Source organism: Acinonyx jubatus, chromosome B1 (genome assembly GCF_027475565.1).
Source record: "Acinonyx jubatus isolate Ajub_Pintada_27869175 chromosome B1, VMU_Ajub_asm_v1.0, whole genome shotgun sequence".
Classification (NCBI taxonomy): Eukaryota; Metazoa; Chordata; class Mammalia; order Carnivora; family Felidae; genus Acinonyx; species Acinonyx jubatus.
The window spans coordinates 123985406-124009568 of record NC_069382.1 but is presented as its reverse complement, the minus strand read 5'-3'; the positions used below and the strand labels follow the sequence as shown (position 1 = coordinate 124009568).

The following is a 24163-nucleotide window of genomic DNA, read 5'->3' as shown; positions in this document are numbered from 1 at the left end:
TTCATTGGCGACTTCATTAACTCAAAGCACATTATTTTGTAAAGCAATATCAGAACAATGCATTAAATCATTAAAAATTAATTAAATATAACACTATTCATTGGGTGTACATAAGATGCAGTTTTATTTGATGGAAGTAATTATCAAGTGGCAGTTGTTTGTTTCGGATTTATCAGAGCCGCACCCAGTTTCCACACCTTTGAATCTAATCCTTGATAGAGCTATTGCTTCTTTATGGCTTTATTTTTCCTATACATTATTGTAACCAGGGCATCACACAATTCTAGTTTCTAACACAATTCATTATGTCATAGAATTCCTTTCAACTGTTTGGCCAGAAGTTCTGAAACTGTTTGCAGTGCATCAGAGATTTTTTATTTTGGATACTGCTCTTAAAAAATCAGTCAACTTTCAAAATAGATTGTTATAGCCACACTGATGGCTTTGTTCTCTGAATTCCTTGAGCTGAGGGATAGTACTGGGCCAAGGCACTAGTCTCTCACCATCATGGCTTACTCCTGTACAGTGGCTTTGCACTAACAGAAGAGAGAACAATAAGCCTATTGTTGAGCCCATGGCACTGAGCCATTGCCAGAATCTCTGCTGGATTGAAGCACACACTCCACCGAAGGCACTTGTGATGATCACTGTGGTTGAAAGGGAGATATATCATCTCACTGCATATTTCCTAGGGCTTGAAGAGAAAAAAATGTAGGAATGCTTTTTAATAATTATACCTCAGTTTTAAAAACTGCTTATGTATTTTATTTAAAAGTCTGTTTAAAATGATTGACTTTTTAAGTAATGTGTGACATTTCTAAAGTAAAACAGATGCTCAGTCTAACGTGTATTTTATTTTTAAGATAGATAACTAAAAATCTTAGTTTTGAGATATAGTTTTACTTATCATATATGAGGAGTTTCTCAGGGAATATAGGAAATACATATTTCAGCTTGGTGAAGGAGATGGGATTTTCCTCCCTTAAACACTGATTTAAATTATGCTCATAATCTCTGGGTGTCTTATTAATAAAGTTGAAGATAAAGAAGATACTCTGTATCACAAGAGATTTTGGGGATTGTATGGATTATAATGTTTCTTTTTCTTCATTGGCTGCTTCTAGGAGACTTAAATAAACATTTCAGACTTACAGAGATTTACTTTCTTTACTGTTTCTTTAAAACAGCATTTCCTAGAGGGTTTTTCCACTAACTCCAGTCTTGAGAAAGTTTTCCTAAATAAATGAGTATTCTAAATAGATTAGTATGCCATGGTTCAAAGGGATAGATGAACAACAATCTGCAATGTTTTCTTTTTTAGGTATTTAAATGCTCTGAAGGGGCGCCTTGGTGGCTCAGTCGGTTAAGCGTCTGACTTCAGCTCAGGTCGTGAATCTCACGGTCTGTGAGTTTGAGCCCCGCATCAGGCTCTGTGCTGACAGATCAGAGCCTGGAGCCTGCTTCAGATTCTCTCTCTCTCTCTGTCTCTGTCTCTCTCTCTCTGTCTCTGTCTCTCTCTCTCTCTCTCTCTCTGTCTCTCTCTCTGTCTCTCTCTTTCTCTGCCTGTCCCCAACTCATACCCTCTCTCTCAAATTTTTTTAAAGGCTCTGAGAAGTTCTGTGGCTAACACAATTATGTAACTTTAAGTTTTCCAGATATCTTTAGTAACAGAAACTCTTCCTTGTTCTGTGTTTTGAAAAGTACCTTTCTGTGAAACATACTTTGAGAAATAGTCTTACTTGTCATAGAATGTATGACACGTACAAAACACTATACAAAACACACACGAGAGAAAAAAACAAATAGAGCCGCTACTAAAATGTTAAGTCTGTTTCCATCTACTTTTTTTCCATGCACTGACCATTCTAGATATGTTCTTTTATATCTTCCTTTTATCACTTAACATCATGAAATTAGCATGTTATCATGCAATTCAGGATTCTTTCAAAGAATGATTTTAATCATTGCATGTTTCATCATATGGTTATATTGCAGTTAACTATTTCCTCGTTGTTTATTTAATCAGTTGTTTCCAATTTTTCATTATTATAAGTTATCCTGTAGGGAATTAATATCTTTATACATAAAATCTTTTACATACTTCAAATTATTTCCTTATGATAGATTCCCAGAAATTGACTATTATTGTTTCAAAGGGCATGAGTGGTCTTCAAGGCTTTTTATAAATAAACACCAAATTATTTTTCAAGAGAGCTTTAATAGTGTATAGTTCTCCCAGCAACATGTATTCTCACAAACATTATGTATTAACATTTAAAAAAAAAATCTCAGCACGTCTGAGAGCAAAAGATGGTATATGTTTATTTTTTTATTTTGTAATAATTTGTAAAGTTTGATTTTTTAAAGTAGTACTAATGCTGTTCATTAATTTTGCAGATTTCATTTGTCGTGTATTCTAATTTCTCACACCACAATAGTTTTAGTGTCACGAATATGTAATTACACTTAAATACATTAAAAATACATTTATATATAAATTAAAAATATATAAAATTGTATAAAATTTGTCATGTGATTGAGTAACTTTAAGGAAATATACAGTTTCAATGATTTTATGACTCATTTGAGGTTATTTATATATATAAAAACCCATGAAGCTAATTTCTATTGGATCTAGTATCAACTATTTGACATTTCATTATGAGGAAGTCTGTTTTTTATTTACAAAATTATATTTGTGCTTTTAATGTGTAATGGACTCAATTTCAGAATTTTGAGGGTGTGTTGTTCATTTTTTTTCTGACTGCTTGTCTTAGTTTGGGTCATTGCACTTGTGAGACTTTATCAGAAAGCAAGCAGGGCAAACATTCAAGTTTCAGATTTTAAGCTCTATTGTGAATACAAGATTTCAAGCAGTATTTATTTATTTATCTATCTATCTATTTATTTATTTATTTAAAAAAAATTTTTTTTTAACGTTTATTTATTTTTGAGACAGAGAGAGACAGAGCATGAACGGGGGAGGGTAAGAGAGAGAGGGAGACACAGAATCTGAAATAGGCTCCAGGCTCTGAGCAGTCAGCACAGAGCCCGACGCGGGCTTGAACTCACATACCGCGAGATCGTGACCTGAGCCGAAGTCGGACGCTTAACCGACTGAGCCACCCAGGTGCCCCTCAAGCAGTATTTTTTTAGAACCTTCAGTCCACTAAGTATTTTAGGACTCATTATTATTCTGTGCTTTCTCAACAAAAAAGAGGTTGGACTCCAAAATTAATGAAAACTAGCCATTCTGAGATTCTTGTTGTTATTGCTAACATTGGTTAAGAAGTAACACCTAGAAAAGACTGAGAGGTTTGTTTTCATAGACACAGGATATATGCATTTTATTCTGTTTGGAAACTTGGTGACTGTTAAACATCATGTTCTTTTCTATAAATTGTTATTAGATTGCTAATAGTTTCATGCACCTTTAAGTGTCCAGATGAAAAAGGAAACCATCCAATTAATGGCAAGCTTCCAATAATATCTTGGGTGGTTTTAATAAGTAGATCCTTTGTGATTACATCTTATTGTGAAATTTCAATGAAAGGAAGATTCCACTGTTCTGTACTTGAACTTGTTTCCTTTGCTTATTATAACAGCCCTATAAGCTAAAAGAAATTTGAGAGTCTATTTGAGAGTACACATGGAAAGTTATGCAACTTCACAGAGTATAATTCTATATTGTAGTAATTGAGTGTTAGCATCCATTGTAGCCTCATTAGGTTAGCCAATTTTTCAGTCAGTGCTTGCCCTAACTAATCAAATTAGTTGTTGTTGGAAAATTCAGTTGCTGCTAAAAAATGCTGGTTGGAGTTCATTATTAGGTTATAGTCATAGAGATCAAATATCCTATGCTAGCTTCTTTTATCAGTTATCTGTTATCTCTGTAAGTAAAACAGCCTCATGGTTTGTAGCTTAAAATTGTTGTCACTTATTTACTTACTATGGTTACATTTCTTGAATTTTGTATTTGATATCTTATCTATAGTCTTGTATTATAAGAAGAGTCACATTGCTTCTGGCATTATTAAACATAATATGTACTTTAAGACTGGGTAAATAGCCTTTAAGTTATTAGCTTTCCTGATCATTTAGTTATCCTTGACTACAACTTGTATATTGCAATATATAATAAGTATATATAAGTTCTACCCTATATAATTTACTTACTGTAAACTTTGAAGTACCTCATCTGAAAAATGGGGATGATGATAGTTGCTACTTTGGTTAATTTGTCATGATTATATGAGATAATTGTTCTAAGTCAATTATTGTTACTGTTAGTCCATGCTAATCAAAATGACAATAATAATACAAAAAAGCATATATCGAAAATAGTTAATTTGAATTTTGAAATAGGTTCTATGCATGAATTTTTGTCCTTCTTTCCTTGTTCTCTCCTTTTCACACTCATTACTGATAACCTGTTACATGCCAGGCACAGTGCTGATATAGACACACAAATGGGACATGGTCATTTCTTCACTGAAATTATAGCCTAATGGAAGAACTTACAGTTTAGTTTTAGTGTATCAAATATTAACTTGCATAAACACATAAGAATATAAATGCAAAATAAATACTCGTTTAGTGACCGAGTTCAACCAGAATTTATTCAGTATCTTCGTAGAGACCCGATATCCTGTGGACGTATTCATGGATGTTAGGTAGGAGAAAAGGCAGGTACTATTGGAGACACAGGTTCAGATAAGGTATTTTCAACTTCCCAGGGATGAGAAAGTCATGTTTAGTATACTTTTCCCTTTTGGGTGGGGAATAACCTTACTTGAAAGCTTAAACACGGGTGCATTAGGAAACATGATTGGTGTTTGTCTTCCCTCATTTGAGTAAGTAGAGAACTAATGAATACTTAGTGTTTAAGGATGTTAGTACTTGCAGCATTTTGAGTTACATGAGTTAATTAATTAGTAGATTACGAATAGTCAAGATTATGAATTATGAAGCTATAAATTCTGATGATATATTAAGGTATATACTAATAAAAATTCCATTAACTAGATGTTTGCAAAAATTTATGTGTTTTTTTTTTTTCCCCTTTTTCTTTCTTTTTTTTTCTCTTCAGGGCCTCTGCTACACCCAAGCCTGAGCCAGTCCCCGTTCAAAAGGTATGTTTCTCATCTAGTATCGCTAGGTACCACTTGATAGTCCTTCCTGGATCACTGTTCTTTCCATTTCCTGTCTTAGGCCATAGTGACAATTTATAGTTTCAGTATAATTTTCCTCACAGTTCTTTTCCTTTAAAGATTTGGGGGCGGAGGGATGGAAATCAATACATAATTAGAATCTGTAATTGTACCTATATTATTAGAGCATGATTTCCAGGGCCATATATTATCAATAACTTATGTCCATATTTCTTACATCCACGTTCACTTTTAATTTGCCTATCTTAAGTCACATAATTTAAAGAAAGTAAAATGTATACTGAAAATGAGTATCACAACTCTTTAATAACATTTTGTTAGTAATATTAATAGATTTTTAATTGCATTTTTAGAGTATTTTGGATTAGGTTATTGACAGGTACCTTTTTTCTCTCATATATATCCTCAAAATGTCCCAAACCATTATTCGCATACAGCTGGTATATACTTTTGGGGGGTTTTCCCCTTTATTTCACTTGTCCTTTTTATTGAATTCTTTATGTTGATGTGCTGAGACATTAAGTTACTTTCCCCCCTCAATTAGCTTTATTATTTCTATAAGATTAATTTAGATTATTACTTATTTTTTTTAAATATAATAGAGCCACATTGTAAGTTTTTTAAAAAATTGATTGTTTTTCTTTTGGGATGGTAGGATGAGTAGGTATTTATTTATGAATGTCATAGGAACTTGTTTTTTTTTTTTTTTTTTAACTTTACACTTTCTTTGGAATAGGGATTTGCAAATACAAATTAACATTTTGGGCAGAATTGACCTTTCTTAGTAGTTAATTTTTCTTTGAGAAACGGCAATGAAGAAACATCTAAGATCATTTTTTTCCTCATGTAACTATTAACTATTTATTTTGGAAAAGGGAAAGAATTTTATTCTATCTCCAAATAATATCTCAAAACATTCCAGAGAGAGAAACAGGTGGATTGTTGACATTTTTCTTTTAAGTAATATATTCATTCACAATGATTCATCAGAATGTGCACATTTCTGAGTTAGATGAAAATGGTCTTTGTTCTTCCATTTTAGCATACTAAAAAAATTGAACACTTAAAAATGTGCTGCTGCTTCCTCATGAGTCAAAATTCTATACTCTGGAGAGTAAACATTTTTAAAAGATGAAATTATAATTAAGACTCTGGATATTTTAAATGTTTCCATTGGCAATATTTTGTTTATTGTGGGGTATTTAAATTTTTTCCTTTTGGAAAATTTAAAGTGTATATTGACACGTATGATGACGTGTTTAGTCTTTTTGATAGTGTCCTGCTCTGAGTTCCTAAATATTTTGAAACTTATTTCATTTTTATAAAAAATATACTCATTGTGTGCATCGTGTTATGCATGTTGGGACCAGTTGGCATGCATGTTATGCTCATTGTTTTATCTAGAAACATGTAAAGTTTGGGCTGCTAACACGATTGTGTTTGTCTTTTTAAAAACCAGCTGTGTGTTCTTTTCAGTGAATCTATCTTGCATGTATATGGTGTGTTTTTGTGTGTGTTTATTTTTATTTCACATAGGGAGAACCTAAAGAAGTAGTTAAACCTGTGCCCATTCCATCTCCTGCTGTGTCCAAAGTCACTTCCACAACCAACACGGCCTACAATAAGGCACCACGACCCTTTGGTTCTGTGTCTTCACCAAAAGTCACATCCATCCCGTCACCATCGTCCGCCTTCACCCCACCCCATGCGACCACTTCATCACACGCTTCCCCTCCACCCGTGGCTGCTGTCACTCCTCCCTCATTCGCTGCATCTGGACTGCATGCTAATGCCAATCTTAGTGCTGACCAGCATTCGTCTGCACTGAGCGCTGGTAAACCTGCAGTTAATGTCCCACGGCAGCCCACAGTCACCAGCGTGTGTTCCGAGACTGCTCAGGAGCTAGCAGAGGGGCAGAGAAGAGGATCCCAGGGTGACAGTAAACAGCAAAATGGGTAGGTGGCCAAGGGTGCTTTCTGCTCTTATCCAAACTCTTCTTTCAGGCAGTTTCCAGGAAATAATCTATATCCCCCCGCCCCCAATCAGCTGTTCTTTGAAGGAACGGAGATGAAGTTTCATTTGCTTCATTAACATGTAGCTTTATATATGTACAGCACTTTCTGCAAGGCAATTATAGGTTAACCAAAACCTAAATATGCATTTTGATATGTTATGAACCATGTAACATGCTCTGTAACTCTTTCTCCAAGTCCTGGCATAACAAGGAGCAGCTGGCACTTATAATGCAAGGCAGAGCTTGAATCTTTCTTTCTCAATTTTTCCATCCTTTTATTAGTCACCAAAAGTTTAAACAGACTGGTTAAAGTTGTGTCAGCTTATGTATCTCACCCTAAGGAGAGAGGAAGTGAGGAGTTTGAAAAGCTTTTTTTTCTTGGGAAGTAGTCTTAAGACAGAAAACAAATTTAGTTTTGACTCATGTCTATGTATGATGCATTAGCTTAGGTCGGATAGCCAGCAACATTCTTTTCAGATAAGCTTAGGCTAGAATTTAGTCTGTAAAAGCAAACAGTAATGGTAGAACAATAACATCAAAGGATGCATCACAAACATCAGAAGCAAAGTAGGGAATATTTTCATTGTAAAGGTTTTTCTAAAATGAATGGATTTACAGAAACGGGTACTAAATACATAATGTCAGTGGAAGTTTTAAAAATTCCATTCCTTGTGATTTTTCCCTTTTTGAGGTATTTTTTTAAAAGATTGAAGTCCATTTTCAGCAGCCTCCATTCCTAGATGGTCATTTTAGTCTTTTTGGAATTCAGTGACCATACTTGAAGCCAAAGTCATTTGTGTAAAATCATTTTGATCAGATTTATTGTGACAAAAACGTGCTTTAAAAGGGAAATCATCTGCATGCATGATGGTTTTTAACCAATGCCAGTTCCCAGGGAAGTATAATTAAAATAATTGCGTGGATAGGTCCTTTCTGAGGTAATCCCTTCCGAATGTTAATTCGTGTAATGAAGGGGCTGTGCTGTCTGTAGCACTGCTGCCATGGCAACCTTGGGGCTTTGAAATGGAAGGTGGCAGATCTCCAAGGCTGCTGCTGAGAGAAAGAGCAGGAGGTCTGGAAGAACAGCTACTGGTCCCAACATACGGTTTTGTGGTTGTGGGTGGCTTTTTAAAGTTTTGACATACATATGAGTAAAACTAGGGTCCTTCAAAGCAAGTTATTTCTTCTTTTATTTGAGGAAAAGAAATAGTACGTAGTGTTGGGTTGTATTTTTTTTTTTTTTTGTATGTTTCTTTTCAGACAGCAGATTTTAATCAGAGTAGATATTCTGGAAAGAAAGATGCAGCCTGTCAAATTGTTGGCCCCATAGAAAACTCAGGGCAGAAGTTTGCTATGTTGATGAAATTCCAGTTTCAGTATATAAAAGTCCCCTGGAAGAAGTGTCTGAACAAACATATTTTCTCCTTACTAACATATCTTGAAATTTTATAAGATAGTCTTCTGAATGGAAACTTGTAGAGGTAAAAGTAAATTGAGGTTATGGAAGTGGCTACTTCATTTAAAACGTGGAACTATGAATATGAAGCTTAAAGTTTTGTTTTATAACTACAGCTTGAATGATTAAACTTAAAATGATTTACAGCTTATTATTTTCAAAATGAAACTGTAGGCAGTGGTGTAGTCGTAGGGCCTCGGGGATGGCTTTTTAATCAATGGACATGTGATTGCCGAGCCTGTGCCTGTGTCTAGGTCTGTGCAAGATTCAGGAGAAAAGGGGTTATCGCATATTTGGCATCATTAGCAAGCAAGTTACAGCTTTGCGTTTGCAAACTGGGTATATTTTAAAACAGCTCGATTTCAAATGTCCAGATGTTGGACAGTGAAAACTGGATCACCTGAAAACAGAGTGCCTGTGGTGTCTGTGAAATTCTACGACACATTTGCCGTGCCATTTCTCTCACTACATTTAGATTAGAGAAATCAAAAAAAATAGATCAGACACTTTACTAGTCAGTGATGAGTCATTTTGAAGAGGTGCGTTGACGAGTGTGTTTCCTTCATCAGGAATCAAACTGTTTTTCTGAAATCATTGTCAGACTATTTAGTAATTATGTGATTAGTAATTTTTTCATGTTTTTATAATATTACAAAAGGTATGCAAAAAACCCCTTTCAAAGTTGAGAGTTGTTACTTTTTTATTAATTACTTTTTATTTTAAAAATAATACATTACAGGAACCAACAATTTAAAGAGTTCAGAAGGGTATAAAGCTAAATTTGTAAGTTGTCTTTTTCCTCAAAGCAGAAAGATTATTAGTCCTTAAGTGATTTAAAGTAACTGGCTCATATGCCAATTTGATAGGCATCTCACCCAAATTTATATAGGATTAGTAAACATAAGACACAAAAAGAGTATGTCTTCATTATGCATTATTACTGAGAAATAGTTATTCATTGTAAAGTATGAGGTCTATAATTATGCTGATAGTTTTAGAATATTTCTTAACAATACTATGTAAGTGTTCTTGTTCCTTCTTATAGATAATAATGAACAGGGCCCTTTAGGAAATTTTTAATCTTTCTTCTATGTAAACAAATTACTGGTCTTGCTATTTTCCTAACTCCTTTCCCCACTTACTCTACTTAGAGCAAAATGGGACTTTATATTCCAAAGCAGAAGGAAAGCTATTTTGCATCAAGTAGTTTAAGTAATTTACCTTTTCGCTTTCCATGTGCCCTTGCATTATAATGTGCCACTGCTTTAAAGAGGTAAGTCTTTCATGTATCCTTTATTAATTTCAATTTTGTTGGACTGCAATTTCTTCTAACAGTTCCAATGTGTTATTTTGAAGAACTTGGCCTTGGAAGATGCAAAATATAATGGTACGGTAGTAATATTTTTAAATGCTTTTCTCTTTACAGAAAACACAAGTGACAAAGTTAGTATCCACATTACTGGAGAGGAAATATGGTGATTTATATATGAGTAAATAGCATGAATGTGTCCGATTTTTGCAAAATTGAGTTGCATTTTGCAAAATAGCTGTCATTTAGAAGAACCATATTTAGTGTTTTCAATAAGTTTGGTTTGCATCGCTATGTTGTAGTGAATTGCTTTATGGCAAAAAATAGTCGTGTTTAACTTTTGTCATAAAATATATGTGGGGTTTGCTGTGTAGTGGTTTACAAGAGATAATGCTTGGGGAATGTAATTTGTGTGGGTTGAGACTATTAGAAGATAAAGAGAAAGATACAAGAGAAATCATAAACAGATGTACCACCAGTGAATAGCATATATAAAACTGAGTTGGTTTCCAAATTCATATAACAAACCAGTGTTTCCCAGGTAAAGTCTCTAAGAACCGTTTTTATTTTTTAAACAACGTGCTGACAGTTTTAGACATTTCTGTGTACTGTTGTGTGTCACTGCATAATAGAAAGTTTATGCATACCTTTGAAATTGGGTAAGAGAGATAGTTACTGACTTATTAAATGTCACAGGTAGTTGACATAGACATTGGGCATCACAGTGGTATACTTTAAAACCATGCTTTTGTGTCTGTTGGTATTGATGGTAAACTGGCTGGGGATTAATAGCCTTAAAATAGATAAAAATCACATTAGATAAGGACTTAAATTAATTTCGTGTTACGATTATTCTGAGCATGTGCTGAAATTTATCTACATTGTAGATTAGAATGGGAAATACGGAATATTTAACCATCTTAGACACATTCAAGAGAATTAACAAATTACTAGAACCTTTGTTCCAGTGTGGCTGTGGTCCCACTAATTGAATAATTAGTTCCGTGTTATATACACATAGGAATATAGTGTATCAGCATACTAGTGAAACATCTCAAACCCTAATTTATTATTTAAATTCTTACACACAAAGATTTTGACTAGTTACTAAATTCCAGTGTAACAAACAATTTGATTTGTAAAGGGCAAAAACTGGGCCTTGGAGAAATAAATTTAAGTATTTAGGTTAAATATGTAAATTCGTTAATTTATTAGGGATTGCTGTGCACTGTTCTAGGTGTTTCTCAATTCACTACGTGATTTAGTTCAATTTAATTGAATACTGACAGGTTACTTAATTTTCTCATGTCATGTGGCTTGTAAGTAATTTAAGATTCAAGCCTAGGGTTTTTGAAGCCAGTTTGCTGTGCCTTCCTGTGCATCATCTGACTGTGACCCTGGCTTATTTGTTACTTTGAACTGGTGTTTGTTTTTAAATGGGTTGGGACAGTATGGATGAATAATATGCCTAAACTACAGTACTTTTTTTTTAAACAAGCAATTAGGGGGTCTACCCCGACAACAAATCTGTTTGTATGGTTTGCAGAGTGCCTTCAAATATGTTAAACATATGCCTATAGAAGAAGTCTGAAAGAATGGGAAATTGTAGTCCATTCCACTGTGGAGGAAAGAGGCTTCTGTAGATTGCACATTGTTCAGGGCACAGGGGAGGTGGGCAGCTTAGCCAGGGTGAGAAGCCTGGTCTTCTCATGGTCACATTGGCACAAAAGCTGTTGCAGTATATGATGGGCCGTTCCTCTTGGGCACATTATCTGAAATATGTGAAAATATTTATTCGACATATACAAATTGGCATCTTTAGGTTGAAACAGTCAAGTCTATACCTGCCGCAACTCACTACACCATAGAATGTTTCTCTCCCAACTTCATGTTAATATAAAACTTTTCCCCTAAACTTTAAAAGGTTTAAATATATGTCTAAAATTCAGTTCAGGGGAGGTTATTTTGAAAAACTACTTACCTGCTATTTAAAATAGTAACGCAGAGGAAAGAATGCTTTGCGTTGTGGCTAGAGAAGAGTAAGTATCTGTAAATATTGAGATCAGCTTACCTCTGGCATCCCACCCCTATTCAGTGAAACTCAGCCCTCTGTTGAGTTTATGAAGCTGACTTTGATATATCTGTAGCAAATACAGCTAACTGCCAGTGTTGGTATTAAAACTGGTAGGCAGTTTTTGTCACTATGTTCAAAATGAATTACTAGTTACTCTGACTAAACTTCATGGCAGAAGGATTGATTCAACAGTGTTTTCGAAAACTATGTAGAGTTTATACTTCAGTCTTCATAATAGAATAGAAATATACTTGTTTTTAATGATTGTATGGTTAATAGGCTGTGTGAATGAATTATGTTTTGAGGTTTTTCTTCTTCAGATGTTATTAATGTAGTGCCTTTACTATATCATATCAGACATGCCTTTCTGAGCAATAGGTAGGTAACTGATAATACAAAAGTATGGGTTCCTACAAATCTGTTCTGAACTTACTGGGATTTGCTTGTCAGTAAGAGTGGTGGTAATGACAGAGGAGATTATGAAAATTGGGTGATCCAGTATGCTGCCTATATTTTCTATTATAATCACATTTTTATTAAAAAAATTTTTTTAATGTTTATATATTTGAGAGAGAGAGAGGGAGAGAGAGAGCATGGGCAAGGAAGGGGCAGAGAGAGAGGGAGACAGAGAATCTGAAGGAGGCTCCAGGCTCTGAGCTGTCAGCATAGAGCCTGATGCGGGGCTCAATTTCACGAACAGGGAGACCATGACCTAAGCTGAAGTCAGATGATTAACTGACTGAGCTACCCAGGTGCCCCTATAATCACATTTTTAAAAAATAAGAGAAAACATCAAATAGGCTAGCATATTATTTCTTTATAATACACGATTCAGGATAACTCTTTGGCTTTTAGGTTTTTATTTTAATTCCAGTTAGTTAACATACAGTGTTATGTTAGTTTCAGGTATAAAATATAGTGATTCTTTTCCTTTTCTTTCTTTCTTTTTTTTTGGCTTTTTGAGTTTTTATTTTAATGATTTGGGATAATTTTCGTTAGAAGGTTGTATTTGCTATTAATATATACTTCATATATTATGTGAGTGAAAGACTTTCTCTTATTCTGCTCTGATTTTAAGTGATTCTAAAATGTTCTGTTTCTACATATGACATCTAATAATTATTTTATTCTCTGCCTTTTAGGAACATAATAGGAACATAATAGGAATTCGGATTCCTGCTAAAAAGAATTTATATAAACCTAGAGATATTTTTAAACAGTGGATCTTTCTCTGTTAACAGTATAACAGAATTTTGACTAACATGTGTTCATTTTTGTCTGTGTTTACATGTTTATTTTGAAGCATGATGTTTGTGTAATATCTTCATGTAAATTAATTGTTTTAAATTTCATTATTTCCTTTTTGTTTTCTTCTCATTTATTTTCTTTTCTCTTTCTTTTTTTTTTCTTTGCTTCATCTGTGTCTATTTTCCTATATCCTGGGAACATCAATGTCTTATCTACTCTGTCACATCTTTTTTGTATGTATTACTCCTCCTTCAGTAACCCTGGCACCGTGTAAGTACCTAATCAGTGGTTCCTTTTTGTAATTTTCATCATTGTCTCTCTGTAACTTTCCATCCTGCTTTAGTTTAATACTACCAGCAAACTTTATTAGTGTCTTTTTGCAAGAATTTTCACATATGTTATAAGGAGCATAGGAAACATGTTTCTCCTGCTAGAGAACTTCATATAAATCAGTGGGTGTGTTTTCCACTTCTTCAGTGGAAAAAACTTAGTAAGCCAAACCTTCAGGGAAATAAGTATTGTAGACCGTGTATGCTGGAGTTAGTGACCTCGTTTGGGCTTTCCTCATTAATTTATTTATTTATTTTTAATTTGAATGTAAACTTGCTAATTGTGAATATCTACATTTTGAAATAAATTATTTGCTCTTGATAGTTAAATTTATGTTCTATCCCAACTATATTTTAAAAAATAAAATCGAGATTACTCTCTCCTTTAATCATAGTCATCAGAGTGTAGAGTTTAGAAACTTCGTATCACTTAACACAAGGCCTTAAGCCATGGTGAATATCAGAGTCTAAGGTGTACCATGCTTCCTGCAAGTATGTCATGGCTAAGAAGTGTTCTTAAGTGGTGTCATTTTATTACTCTTAGTGTACTTATTCTTAGCTTGACACTATTGTTTTGTATTTTTATAGACCAGATCTTTTGTAGAAAATAAAAGAGTTTTATACTGGAAACTGACACCACTTAAGAGTAAACTACATTCACTAACTAATTATAGAGAAGTTTAAACTGTAAGTTTCATAGCTAAACAAAATTTTTCATGTAATTGCATGAGATAAATTGTTGTCTGTTTAGGAAATTATATCTTCCAAATACAGTGTGTTTATGAAGTGCTCTTTGCCTATTCTAATTTTTTAAAATTCTGTTTTAAAAAGGATTAGGTTTTGTTTAAAACAAAGTAAACGTAAATTAGTAATTAGTAAAATATTAGATATTTCACTTACAGAATCTTAGAATTCCACCATAAACTATAAATGTTACTGATTTTATGTGTAAATATTATTGATTCTGTTTTTTTATGTAAGCGGATGACCCATAATCTTAGAATATGCATTGCAAATGATGTTTTTACTAATCATGAAAGAAAACACATTATGTGATCGTTCCTATGCATTAGGTACTTTGGAAAGCACTTGACATACACTGTCTACTTATTCATTCCTCAAAACAACTCTATAAGGATACAATCCCCCTTTCTCAGATGAGTAAAATTGAGATTTAGAGAAGTTAAATGACTTGCACAAAACACACACTAAGTGAAGAATGTAGTGCTTGAAACTATTATCTGTTTCTAAAGCCATTGTTCATATTAATCTTATCATGTTCTTCACCGGGCAGAAATTCTTTCAGTGTACTGAGACAGTTTTGATAGTGTGACTATTCAAATAACAACAGTCAAGTGTCATTCTGACAGTACTGTGATTTTCGAGCAGTGACTTACACCCAGCAGATGTTGCCACCCACATCTGACACTCTGAGCCCTTTCTCTTCTCAAATCTTAGTCTGCTAGTCGAGACTTGGGCTCCTTTTTCTCTCCTGAAATGATACTCATAGACTCCAAAGGTTTGCATTTGTCATATTTGGGGGCGGGGGGTGGGTAGAGGAAGAGAACATAGTGTTCATTACCTTCAGTAGATCTTAGGTTAGGATGTTAATATATATTATAAATTCCTTAATATTTATGCTTTGTTCATAGAAAAATGAATGTTCTTAACAAACTCAAAGTTCTTGAGCTCTGTAGTGTACAAAATCCCTTTCACATTTATTATTTCATTTAATGCTCAGAACAGTGCTACTCTGTATGTGATATTCTTATCTGATAAAGGAAAAAAAATAAGCTCAGTGAGATTCACTTGTCCAGAATCACATATCTAAAAAAGTCACAGAGCCAAGATTTACATCTTGGTGTATTGATAAATATTTCATTGGTTTCTGATATACTACACTTCTTATTCTCTGCGCTGACCCCACACACAACTTTATTCAGGATGAGGGTTATCTATACACAGGAATGAGAAAACTGTAGAAAGTAACCGTTCTGACCCTTTTCAAAATTGGAAATTTTGGAATTGCTGTCTTAGCCTGTACTAAACCATTCTTAGTTCCTGGGCCTGGTGAAGATTTTTCATTTAATTTTGTAAAAACCAATACATTTTGGCAACCTATTGATATTTAACGGTGGTTGTGAATGAATACAGTCCATATCTGTGTTTTGTTAGGCATAAGATAGATATAAGAACAATACAAGTAATTTCAAAAAAATTTTTAACTACTGTGGACTATTCAGTTCTCATTATTTTCCTTATTTTCTTATTCTTTTCCTTTTCTTTATGCATGGAATCTCTCTTCTGCTGCCTTCTTCTGTCAATTAAAAGGAAAACTCCACCTAAACGGTAACCCTTCTCTTGAATATTATGTTAACATGTGAATACCTTTTTTTTTTTACTAGTTAAAGATAAAGCAGGTCTACTCTAGTTTAGAAGGATGCTTTTTTAAGAAAATTGAGGCTGAGTGCCTTTGGAAAAGCATAAGATATAAAAAAGAACATTGATATTGAATGTATTAATTACAAATTATTTGGCAGAGGATATTTTATCCTTAACATAATTTAAAAGTGTTTAATTCTTTCTTTCCTTCTTAACCTTAGTCCACCAAGAAAACACATCGTGGAGCGCAATACGGAGTTTTATCACATACCGACTCACAGTGATGCCAGCAAGAAGAGACTGATGGAGGACACTGAAGACTGGCGTCCGAGGACTGGAACAACTCAGTCTCGCTCTTTCCGAATCCTCGCCCAAATCACTGGGACTGAACATCGTAAGTGAATACCTAGGGATTCTGATAGGTGAATGGTCTCTGCCATAGAGAATAGCATTTAGACAGATGGGCAATTATTGGAAAACAGTAATTTTCCTGAGGCAGTTTACACTTAAACTATGCCATGCATAATATGGGAGATGTAAATAAGAAGCCAGCCCAGGAAGGTCACGGTGAAAAGTGTTGCAGTAGTAGCAGCAATGACTATAGTATAGCCGGTGACAGCATGATTGCGAATGTTTTTTAGTGGCTCTGTGCAACTTGACCATTTGGTATTGATGGGTACAGGTAATTGCTTAAATGATTTTTCAAGTTAAAAAAGTAAATTAATATTGGATGTTGCTTGTTATATTTCAGTGAAAGAATCGGAAACTGAAAATACAAAGAAGGCAAAGTAAGTTGTCCCGTTTTTTTGGTAAATTGAATGCTTTCCTTTCCTGAATGGTCTCAATTTGTTTTTTCATAGTTTCAAGTGTAATGGTATGGCGTTTTGTGTTTGCAGCTAGAAGCTAAGCATTTAACTTGGGTGTCTTGTATGGGACTTAAATGTGGGACTTAGAAAACTTACGGATTTTTAAATTAGTAGATATTTCTGGATTTCATGTGTAAGGATAATTTCCTTTAGTATAGAAATAAGTGGGCAGAGGAGTATATTTGGGGATGCTTTGCTAACACTACAGATCTCTGTGAATGAGTTTTATGTGTTGTCTTGTAGTAATTTCATTTTGGGCATAAAAATGGATGTTTCCAGGAGGGCTCTATAGATTAATGTCTGCATTTATAAAAATGTTCTACTCTTAAAATCTTTGCTATTAAATAAAACAGCTATATGAAATTAAGCTTTTATAAAGCATGTTTTCTGCATGATGATCTAAGTGCAGAAACTTTTTCTTTCTCTTTCTTATGACTGTTCTATCACTTCTCTTCTTTTCTTTTCTTCTTTTATTTCCACAGGGAAAAGATACCCCTTCACGTCTTTAGTCCCAAATACACAAAATTACGTGACTGGCACCATGAAGTTTCAGCACGTGCTCTTAACGTACAGTGATTTATGAGTCTTGCCCCCTGCCCCAAGCAGCCAGCACATACCTTTTCATTCAGTTTTTCTTTTTTTCCAACCTCATAGCAAAATCTGTATTAAATTTGCCTTACAAAAAAAAAAAAATAGAAACCTTTTCTATACTTTTCTAACCATTTCTTGCTGTTGTGAAAAAGAGGAAGATGAATTTGTTTTGTGCTAATCAGTAGCTCACAAATGTTAAACCAAGAGAGCAAATTAAGGGACGGGATCTGTTTGGTGGATTTCCATGGGTGTCCATTGTTACTAGGGTAGTGACCTTGGAAAAGGAATTCTTTCTGTAAGTTGAATTTGGTTGGTTGTGTGAAGCAGAGACAGATGAGCAAATAATGTCCTTGTCTAATTTGGAAAATACTTCCTTTATGTTACTACATTTCCTAAGATTACTTTTAAATTCATTATTACATAATGTTCAATGTGGGTTGTAAATTACTCCTAAGCAAATGTGAGGAGGTAAGAGAAAACAGAGAAGACTGTATTAGAATAGTTTGTTGTAGATTTGGGTATTTTTTTTTAAAGCAGGTACTCAGGATGGCTCCGAAGAGGAGGAGGCCCAAATTTGGCTCCTATTACAGGAAAGCAGAGAATTCTGCCCCTACTTGCAATGGGGAAATAGAGTGTTCTTTTGGTTTGGTTAGTTTCAAAAATCCTCCTTGTTACCAAAGGAAATATTTCTAAACTGGTGGATGTTTTTAGGGTATAAACAACTTCCAGGCATTAACTAGTAAGAAATAGAAAAGATAATTTTGCTTTGTTTTTAAATGAACATAAAATAAGTTATAAATGATTCTTTATGTGACATCAGAGAAGTATTTTACTGAGTGATAAATAAACAATTGTGTGTTCCTGCTGTTCCTAGGAAACTATGTTTTGGGCAATACATGCAAGCTAACATCTGACCAGAAATGCTTTCTGTTTTGTAATATAATGTATTATATATTAGTTATACATTCAATAATAAATGCATTTTGAAGTTTGGAAAAGTACTGTAATAAAGTTGCCTTTAACTTAGCTTTGTAATTGTTTTCTGTTTCCCTGAAGCTAGTAATCGTGTCATCTAAGACTTGTTACACTACCACTTACATAAAATAAATAATTCTCTTGACATTTCATTAGGAAGACATTTTTAATTTTGCGAGGCTGCTAAAATGAGTGTGGAATATGGTAAAGCCCTGTATTTTTTTTTTTTTTTATCTGAATTGTCATGTTACTTAACATAATGTCTTACGTGAGTAACAAGAAGATTAGTTATAAGTAAGCTCTATACCCAATGCGGGACTTGAACTCAACAACCCTGAGATCAAGAGTTGCATGCTGTATACCCATGGAGCCAGGCAGGCACCCCCATTCAGGGCGTTTTTGTTTTTCCAGGTTTTTGTTTTTTTGTTTTGCTTTGATATCATCATAGACTAGGTCAACTGCCTGATAATTTGGAGAAATCAACATTAATTTCAGTTAGTGATTACTGTTTAAAATTTAGCACACCAAGTGTACTTAAAAATAATTCTAAGATTTGCCTGTGCTCATTTCCACTGTACTTCATAATATGCTAAGGTGGCTTTCTTTTACTCTAGCAGTTCTTCTTCAGATACTGCTTGTGATTTTACGGTCCTGACATCAATCCATTGTTACTATGTCTCTGGCCTCTGTACGGAAATAGACCTTCTTAGACCAGGCTTTCTTATACCTAATACTTCTCATTCATCTCAAAAGATGATATTTGAAAGTAGGTGGAATCAAATTCTCATGAAAATAAATGGTGGAATAAACAAGGTATTTCCCACCAGGAGCCAAATTTCCAACTACAGAGTTGAGAGAGAGTGCAACTAGATGAGAGTTTTAAGTAAATAAAAGAATTTCTTCCTAATAAAGGCAGGAGAGCATGTATAGAACTTTATACCTTGAAATAAGTACAGGTGGAAATAAGAATTTAATACCTTCCTAATTAAAAAAAAAGTATTTAATGTCTCATTGAAAGCATACACTTAGATAAGTGAAGGATCTGTATTTGAGTGTGAGTGTGAATGTTCAGTCAGGATCACAGAAGACATTCCATTTGACCCCATCAGAGGTTGAAATCCTGTGTTCAGTTAATCTTCTGGGACATCTTATATTCCTAGCTTAAAAGCTAGCCAAATATTGTAAAAGCTCCTTGCAAAAATATTATTGTAAGTCTGGTGACCTAATTTATAGCTTGTTTTTGTTTGTCTCTCTGATACAGAGTTTCTTTATCATAGGCTTGTTTTTAATGTACAATTTGAAAGTTAAGAATTTTCAACGTTTTTACAAGGTTTTACCAATTACAAGATGGAATGTTACCCACAGAGTGAATATTTTTGTTCCCTTGAAAAATATATTGTTTGTGGAAACGGAAATATACTCATTTTGCACATCATTATGCCCTTTTGGAAGACTGAGATAAAAATATTGTAGAGAGCTTATTTAATAAAAATTATGATATTAAGATAGAGAGTAGCCATCCCATCTTTTATTCAGATTTATTCAGAAATTTGGGTGAATTGATTTCCCCAAATGAAAAAGTTCATAATTGTCGCACTTCCGATGTGTATTTAAAATCATATAAATCACAAATATTCATTTATTGCCTGAGTTATTCTTTCACACAAATAATTACTGAATACTTAAATGCCAGGCACTGATATGAACTAGGGATTAAATAATGAGTAACAGATAAATATATAAATAAAGTGATCTGAGATAATTGTGTTACTAAGATAAATTAGTGTAAAGGAAATTTGGCTTAGGGAGGGATTCCTTGGGTTGTGTGGATCTCTGAGGAGATGACGTTAATGCCATCACCTGAGAGAGGAAAAAGAGTCAGCCATGTGATGACTTGGGGTCACCGTTCAAGGCAGACGAAACGAGTGTGGAAACCCTGAGGCGAGCAGGAGTGTGGCAATTACACAGAACGGAAAGGACAGTGTAGCCAAAATGTGGTATGTGACCGGAAGCATGATATAAAAATGTCATACATATGCGTATAATTTACATTCTCCATACTGTCCACAGCATATGGAATGGGAGGTTGTCTTCTGTCTAACTACTTTCAAGACAGATTTAAAAATAAAGAACCAAGGTGGTATGTCAAAGGTTTGTCAAAGCTAAATAAAGTACATTCACTTATTCGTGCTGCTCTCAGCATAGGTATCAATTTAATGCTTTTCCCATTAGACCCACTGAAAACTTACGAAAAGGAGGCATTATTATAGTATATGTTGGTAACATATTTGTAGGGAACAGCTATAAAACATACATAAAGGCACTAAAAAACAAAACTTCCAAGATACAGAAATTAGACATATATCGGGGCACCTGGGTGGCTCAGTCAGTTAAGTGTCCAACTCTTGGTTTCAGCTCAAGTCATGATCTTGGAGTTTGTGAGATTGAGCTCCGCATCAGGCTCTGTGCTGTTAGCACAGATTGGGATTTTCTCTCTGTCTGTCTGCCCCTCCCCTGCTTGCTTGTGCGCACGCTCTCTCTCTCTCAAAAATAACCTTTAAAAAAAAAAAAAAAGAAATTAGACATGTAATACTTTATTCATAGTTTAGTGACAGATTTGACAGTTTAGTTCTGTCTATAAAACTTACCAAGAATTGTTTGAACTCATTCCTTTTTGTTTACCCATTCAAGAAAATTACTTAAACCAAGTAATTCCTTGCTCATTCTTTCCAAAATAGACGTCAGTACTCCAGGATAGTAGGAAGCAAGGAATGATAAATTCTGAATCTGAGACTCCCGATTTGTAACTCACTAGTTTCTACCCCTGAGTTTCCACTTCAAAATAGGAAGTTCGAGTCAGTGGTGGACTCTATGAAGCCCTTCCAGATACTGCTTCAGTAGAGGACTTGATAACCGCTGCTGCTGCTGCTGCTGCTGCTGCTGCTGCTGCTGCTGCTGCTGCTGTGTGTGTGTCCGTGTGTGTGTGTGTAGGGGGCAGATAGCCTTCATTCATCAGCCCCTTCACATGTCACCTCAGCTGCAGATGCCCCTTCGTCCAAAGCCACAGCTTCATGAGCTGCATACATGCAGTGAGTTGCCTGGAAGGAATGGGGGGAGTGAAAAGCCTGGTCGTTTCAGCCCAGGTAGGGACAACCTGGAAGGGTCATTCTAGATTGTAAATCCCAATTTGGACCCAACTTGCATGGGTTCTTCTCACTTCTTATTCCCATCTTCCCTTCATTCTTTCTGTCTTTGTTGCTTCTAATCCCTTGAATTTTCAACCCGGATCACAAACAGCATTTAGGGAAATCATTAAAGTGAAAGATCAGGTTAGGGCAGCCTGCAAGGTGTATGGAAATCAAAAAGAGATACATTGGGGCGACTGGGTGGCTCAGTCGGTTAAGTGTCTGACTCGATTTCAGCTCAAGTCATGATCTCAGGGTTCATGGAATCGAGGCCCACATCGGGCTCTCTGCACTGACAACACGAAGCCTGCTTGGGACTCTCTCTCTCTCTCTGCCTCTCCCCCAGCTTGTGCATGCTCTCTCTCAAAATAAATAAACAACAACAAAAAAAACCAGGGTAAAGTTCTTTGCCTTGAGTGAAGGATGTTTATTTGGTGATTACATCAGAAGCATTCTGGAAATAATGAATAGGTGAGGCTGTTTAGAAGTCAAATATAGTCAAGGCTATATGAATCAATGAAAAGCTTCAAAGTAGAAAGTTAGGATGAACTCTGAGTAAATGTAATAAACTCTTGTAACTGGCAAGCAACACTTAATAAAATAACAATTTTGTATGTTATAATTTTCCATGTGTAACATTTTAGAATAAAATATATTAGCCATTTAATAATCAGTTACTTAATACGTTTTATTTGAATACCTCTGCTCTTTTCTTCACACCCTTAAAAGTTTACCTTCTGTTTTCTCCTGAGGGAGATATTCCTGCTGAGTTGCCTTTGGGAACGTGTAGGGGGATAGTACAGATCTTCCAAGACCAGGAGGATGCTAGTGGGGGACTGTGTAATGCTCTGAATAATTTCACTGAATGAAGTGTGGTCCTTCCCCAAATGCCTGTGGTGTGCCAGTGAGAATGACCGGGCTGAGGGCAATTCCTCTCTCTCCCAAGATTTTCTTATTCCTTCCTATAATTCCAGCCACACAAACTCACCCACAGTGTACCACCTCCACTCTCCGTAGTGACAGTAATCTTCTTTCTGAAGTAATATACTCTTTAATTTCTACCACTCCGTTCCTAATTTGTATTACGGGTATTTGTCTGTGTGTCATAAATCTTCAGCTAGACTACGAGCTCTTTGAAGACAAGAGTCTTAGTATAATAATAAAAATTGGAAGGAAAAGTCATTCCGGTAGGCATGGTATATCTTTCTGGATGTAACGGTGACTGTGTAAGTAAGATCTATACATTCAATATATAAATAGATATTTAACATAAATGTATATATAAATATAAATATATAAGTATACAAATACAGAAAATATGCATATGCAATTTGAAAGTAGGTGTTAGGATTGTAAGATTCCTGTCTGGCAAATTAATTCTTAAGTTAGAAATATACTGGATTAGCTCAGGCTGCCACTACAAGGTAGCACAGAGTAGGTAACTTAAATGACAGAAATTTATTTTCTAACAATTTTAGAAATTAGAAGTCCAAGACGAAGGTGCCACCAGGGTAGATTTCTGGTGAGGCTCTTCTATCTGGCTTGCAGGTGACCACCTTCTCACTGTGTCCTCACATGGCCTTTTTTCTGTGGACACACAGACAGCGAGCTCTGGTGTCTCCTCTTCTATAACGATACTAGTCTTCTCGGATTAGGACCCCACTGTGAAGACCTCCTTTAACCTTAAGTACCTTCTTAAAGGCCCTGTATCAAACTACTGTCACAATGGAGGGTTAGGGCTTCAACATACGAATTTGGGAGGGGGGGAACAATTCAGTCCATAATACATACCAGCTGCATTTCTATACTAATACTGATTTGACAGATTAGCATCTTAAAAAAAAAGGTTATTCTTAAGTAGGGTCACTGACTTGGATGTGGTTTGAAGGATTGTTGTTATCTCTGTTGTAGTGTCTCTTTTTCTGTTTTGGGTAACAGCTGTTTGTCTCCATGCCCTGTATACCTAACTGGAATATAAGCTCTTTGAACGCAAGAGTTATAGTGTCCCCACCATATTTGGCACAAGTTAGCACTAACGAATGGTTCCTAACATAAATGCATATTCTCCAATTTCCTAATTCTTGAATTTTAGGGAAATCATTAAGAGCGTGGTGTACATAACTTTTAACTGAATATAAATCAGATTTTTATTAAAAAATCAAGACATTAATATCTGTATTGTAGGTAAAGTGGAATCAAAACTAAATTGCTTGAAAGAATTCTACCTTGGGCAGTCTGATTGGCAAGAGTTGATGCTTTCCCCTGGCGTTATCTGTTTGATAAATGTTGTGGAAGGTACTTTTTAAAATTAAATGAACATTTGTTTCTTAATCCCTCTTCCTTTGTGTTTTTGATCTGTTTCAGCATGAACAGTTCAGTGACTCCTGTGATAAGACAATACATGACTCATTTTAGAAACGCATATATGAAATGCTTAGTCATATGACTGGAAAAACCAATAGACAGAATTTTATCATTCCTAAGGAAATGAAGAAGTTTGAAGTTGAGAGTCTAGTCTACAACATCAACTGAAAAGAAGCAGCAGCTCTATTATTAGCAACAT

At 34.7% G+C, this 24163-nt stretch overlaps 1 protein-coding gene across 17 annotated transcripts in view; it reads left to right on the top strand.

Moving 5' to 3' along the window:
* Positions 1-24163, top strand: part of PDLIM5 (PDZ and LIM domain 5) — a 221504-nt gene that overhangs the window by 115957 nt on the left and 81384 nt on the right. For 5 of the 17 annotated variants that reach the window (XM_027060916.2, XM_053217123.1, XM_053217120.1 and 2 more), the window contains exons 4-9: positions 5090-5132; positions 6708-7126; positions 13528-13542; positions 15933-15950; positions 16205-16377; positions 16735-16771. In XM_027060916.2, coding sequence (XP_026916717.1) covers positions 5090-5132; positions 6708-7126; positions 13528-13542; positions 15933-15950; positions 16205-16377; positions 16735-16771 — 705 coding nt within the window. The other 12 variants (XM_027060955.2, XM_053217125.1, XM_027060960.2 and 9 more) reach the window with 9 other exon arrangements.